The 4,033-nt window shown below is 58.5% G+C and overlaps 2 protein-coding genes across 2 annotated transcripts; both read right to left on the bottom strand.

Annotated features, from left to right (window-relative positions):
* Nucleotides 1-24: 24 nt before the first annotated feature.
* PpBr36_11480 (uncharacterized protein) lies at nt 25-723 on the bottom strand (the record flags this gene model as incomplete). Its single annotated transcript, XM_029898580.1, has 3 exons — nt 25-211; nt 284-331; nt 422-723. Coding segments are annotated over 3 exons (537 nt in total), but the record flags the coding sequence as incomplete, so codon positions are not given.
* Nucleotides 724-1,883: 1,160 nt separating this feature from the next.
* Nucleotides 1,884-4,033, bottom strand: PpBr36_11479 (uncharacterized protein; the record flags this gene model as incomplete). Its single annotated transcript, XM_029898579.1, has 1 exon — nt 1,884-4,033. Exon 1 carries the CDS (start codon nt 3,996-3,998, stop codon nt 1,884-1,886), a length of 2,115 nt encoding a protein of 704 aa, XP_029743096.1. The 5' UTR covers nt 3,999-4,033.

Here is a 4,033-nt window from a genome sequence, read left to right as displayed (position 1 = left end):
GGTATAGCAATCAGGGCCACTAACATAGCGAGTAAGCAGCGAGTAGGTGCTGAAAGTTCCACCCTCGCCCTCATTGTCGGCAAGAAGGATGATGAGAACGTATTTGACCGTCACGATAAGAGTGATGGCCCATATGACAACTGACAGCACCTGGACAACACTGTTGGGATCAGGTGCGGTTGAGAATGTTGACGAAAACATGTACAGTGGGCTGTAAAACCAGGCGTCAGTTGGAAAGGGAGACAGAGACAAATGAGACTTCAAAACAGGATGAGCCACGTACCTGGTACCAATGTCGCCATAGATGACACCGACGGACTGGTAAGCGAGCCTTTGCGACAAGAAAAGCCTTCATGTTAGCAACTTTTTCACAGAGCCGCACGGCGTAACAAGAGTCAGAAACGTCACGATCAACTCATACCAAAGCAACGTCCTGCCGCTAAACACCTGCTTCTTCTTTGCTCCATCCTCGAGCCAGCCTTCTCCGTCCTCGTTGTCGACACCGGGCGTGACAACCGCAGATCCAGGCCTCAATTCAAAGGCAACATGGCGAGGCAGGCTCAGCCGTCGCTGAATGGTGCGGGAATTGTACACACCGCCGACGAAGCCCGTGTCGACCCTGGTGATGGGCACGCCGGCGCCGTCTGTGTGTGCCGGGTGGGCGTCATCTGCAATCCTTATCTTGGCAGCATCGCCGGGGCTTTGCGGTTGGGGGCCCGCCATGGGAGGAAGTGTATAAGTGCCTTTCTTGTTGGAACGGTGGCCTTGACGGACAGACAATGAAAAGCAAGCTTGATGTCAGGTCCTTATCTGGCTGGCCCAGTCCCCAGACCACTCCAAGATCTATATGTTGTAACAATTATTACGTTCAAGAGTAGAAGAAGAAGCCCGAAGCGGGAGAAGCAATCGTCATAAGGATATCCGAACTGTCATGGTGAACGACTTGTGTGTGTGTATGACTTGACGGGAACTAAATCAGACGGGGGGAAATGGGCAGGGTGGCGGAAGGGGAGGGGGGCTAGACAAGTCCATTTATTGTCAACGATTTATTTTTTTTGGTTACATTATTAGCCTTTGCTTCAATCAACAACAAATTCGCGCAACGGCAAAGTATACTAAAATCGTCTTCAGATCTGAGTCCACAAGGGCCAGGCCACTTTCGAGAAACGATAAGAATCAAGGGACGCTGCGACGCTCTGCTAGCATGACAAGCCTGGATGATCCAAGGCTTAGCGCCCTCCGTCTGTATCATGAGCAACTTAGCGGCCGGGGGTGGGAGCGGACAGGCCATTTCCTTGATAGGCTTTAGTCTACAGTAGATTGGGATTGCGGTCCAGATTGGTCAGTTACGCCTGTCCCATATATGTTGGTTCTTTGACTTGCGCCACCTCAATGTGTGTGTGTGTGTGTGTGTGTCAAGGGCAGGGGGAAAGCACGTGCAAGTAGACAAAAAAAAAAAGGATAGCAAGACCCGGGATTCCCGCTGATAAACTAAGAAAGGAGAAGAAAGTCTGAACAGCCCAAGTGCCCCCATCCTGCGAAGCAAGCTTTGCCGCAAACGAAGGAGCAGTAGCGGGGTCGGCAGACATCTAGGTGGGGGGCAGTGAAAGACAATGCAACATTTCTGCATGGCGTAAATCTGTAAATCTGTTTGGACGTTGGTCATGATGGCACCAAGACCAAGGCCTGTAGTGTTTTCCCTTGGCAGCTGCGAGTCGTCAGCCTTTTGATGGATGAAGGGACGAATAGGTGTGGATTTTTGGAGAAGCTTCTAAGTACAAGCTTTTCCTTGGCTGTGGGCAGAAGAGAAGGAAAAAAAAAAAAAAAAAAAAAAAAAAAGACACAAATTCCGTCCGCTCAAAAACAGAACCACCTACCAGCCATCATATATCCTTGACGAACCCAACCTCGACAACCCTGTCCATCGACAGCCTCAAGTTCGCAATCTTGGCCCGCGTGTTCTCCCGGATCCACAAAAAGGTGCTCAGCACCGTGGCCCTGAACCAGCCCGTCTCGGCCCGGACCCTCATCTGGCCCTTGCCGACCACGTACATGACCTTGGCCGCGTACGCGCGGTCGACCCTCTCCAGCTCCGCCACGATGCGCACGTTCCTGTCCGCGGCGCCCGCCATCGCAGCCGAGACCGCACCGGGGCCGAGGGCGGCGGCGGCGGCGGCCGTAGTAGTATCCAGCGGCGGCAGGCTTCTGCGCTTCCTCATGGCCTTTTCGTCGTCGACGGAGGCGCCGTCGGCCTCCGGCCCGGCGTCCCGACGCGCATCTCCCGTGGCGGCCGCGACGGCCTCGACGGCGGCGCCCGTAGCGACGGCCCACTCTGCGCTGTCGCCGGCGCCGCGCTCCACGCCGCCCGCGGCCACAAACGCCCGCACCTGCTCGTAGACCAGCCCGGCCAGGTCCGGGCTGATGACCTCGTCCATGAAGCCGTGGCGGACCACGACGCGGTAGCAGCCCGGGATGCCGCGGAAGCGCGAGACCACGTAGCGCTGGTGGTCCGGGACCGTGGGCGTCTCGACCGGGTGCAGGTGGAAGAAGACCATGACGTCCGGCACGGCGACGAGCTTGGTCACGAACTGCGTGAAGACGGTCGGGGTCATGATGCCCGTCTTGTCGAAGAAGATGCCCATGCCCTTGATGCGCGAGAGCTGGTCGCCGCCCCACTTGTCGGTGAGTCGAAGCGTCGCGGACCCGATGCTCGCTGCTGCTGCTGCTGCTGCTGCTGCTCCCCCCGCCGCCAGTGGTGACTGGTCCTGCGAGTTGACGGAGCTGACGTCTACGGCCGTCTTGTCGTCGTCCGCGTCGAGCTTGCGGCTGGGCTCGACGGTCACCAGCGTCCCGGGCCTGAAGCGGTCCTCGGCCTCGGCGCGCCACTGGTTCTCCTTGCCGAACCTCCAGAGCAAAAAGAGCGCGGCCAGCAGGCCACTGACGAGCAGCGTGAGCCAGGCGCCCTCGGGGACCTTGATGAGCGACGAGCTCAGGAACAGGCCGTCGAGCGTGGAGAACATGAGCCAGGGCAGGAAGACGAAGAAAGGGTTGATGCGCCAGACGATGAGTGCCACCAGCGTCACCATGCACGTGTCGAAGAAGGTGACAAACATGACGCAGACGCCATAGGCGTTGCCCAGCCTCGTCGTGTCGCGGTAGACGGCCGTCACCAGCACGGCGCCGGCCATGAGCAGCCAGTTGAGGAAGGGCACGTAGACTTGGCCGTGGAAGGTGCTCGACGTGTGCACGATCTTGACCTGTGGGCAGTACGAGAGCTTCATGAGCTGGCTGACGAGCTGGAACGTCGCCGTGATGATGGCCTGGCTGGCCACGATGGCCGCGAGCACCGCGAGTATGAGGCTGGGGTACAGCATCCCCGGCGGCACCGTGTTGTAGAAGGGGTTCGAGAAGGCCTCGGGCTTCACGCTGAGGAAGGCCGCCTGGCCCGAGTAGCCGATCAGCAGGCATGGGTATGTGTAAGTCAGCCAGCTGAGTCGGATAGCGCCGAGACTAAAGGCGCCCAGGTCGGCAAACAGGGCCTCGACACCGGTGAAGGCGAGCAGGACGCCGCCCAGCATCCTCCAGCCCTCGGTCTTGTAGTCGACGAAGAACTTGATGGCAAAGTAGGGGCTGAAGGCCCGGAGCACCGTCCAGTCGTAGTGTATGAGGTTGTAGATGCCAAAGCCCAAGTTGAACCCCAGCCAGAGGATCACTATAGGTGCGAATCCCGACGCAAGCTTGGAGGTGCCGAGGGGCTGGATGGCAAAGAGCAGCACGATGATGGCGCACGTCGTTCCCACCACGACCGGGTTCGAGATGTCCGGGTTCACGACAGTCAGTCCCTGCACCGCGCCCAGAACAGACTGTGCCGGCGTGAGCACGCCGTCCGCCATCACCATGGACACCGACATGACGGCGATTGCCTTGAGGAGGCCGCGGACAAAGGTGCTCTTCTCGAGAGTACGCCGGATGCGGTTAGTGCCAGAGTCAAGATCCATGGTCTTGTGGCGCTCAACGCGCACGAGGTGTTGTT

The sequence above is a fragment of the Pyricularia pennisetigena genome (assembly GCF_004337985.1).
Source record: "Pyricularia pennisetigena strain Br36 chromosome Unknown Pyricularia_pennisetigena_Br36_Scf_49, whole genome shotgun sequence".
In the NCBI taxonomy this organism is placed as follows: Eukaryota; Fungi; Ascomycota; class Sordariomycetes; order Magnaporthales; family Pyriculariaceae; genus Pyricularia; species Pyricularia pennisetigena.
Note: the sequence above shows the minus strand (reverse complement) of the source record. Positions and strands in the feature narration are given on the sequence as shown.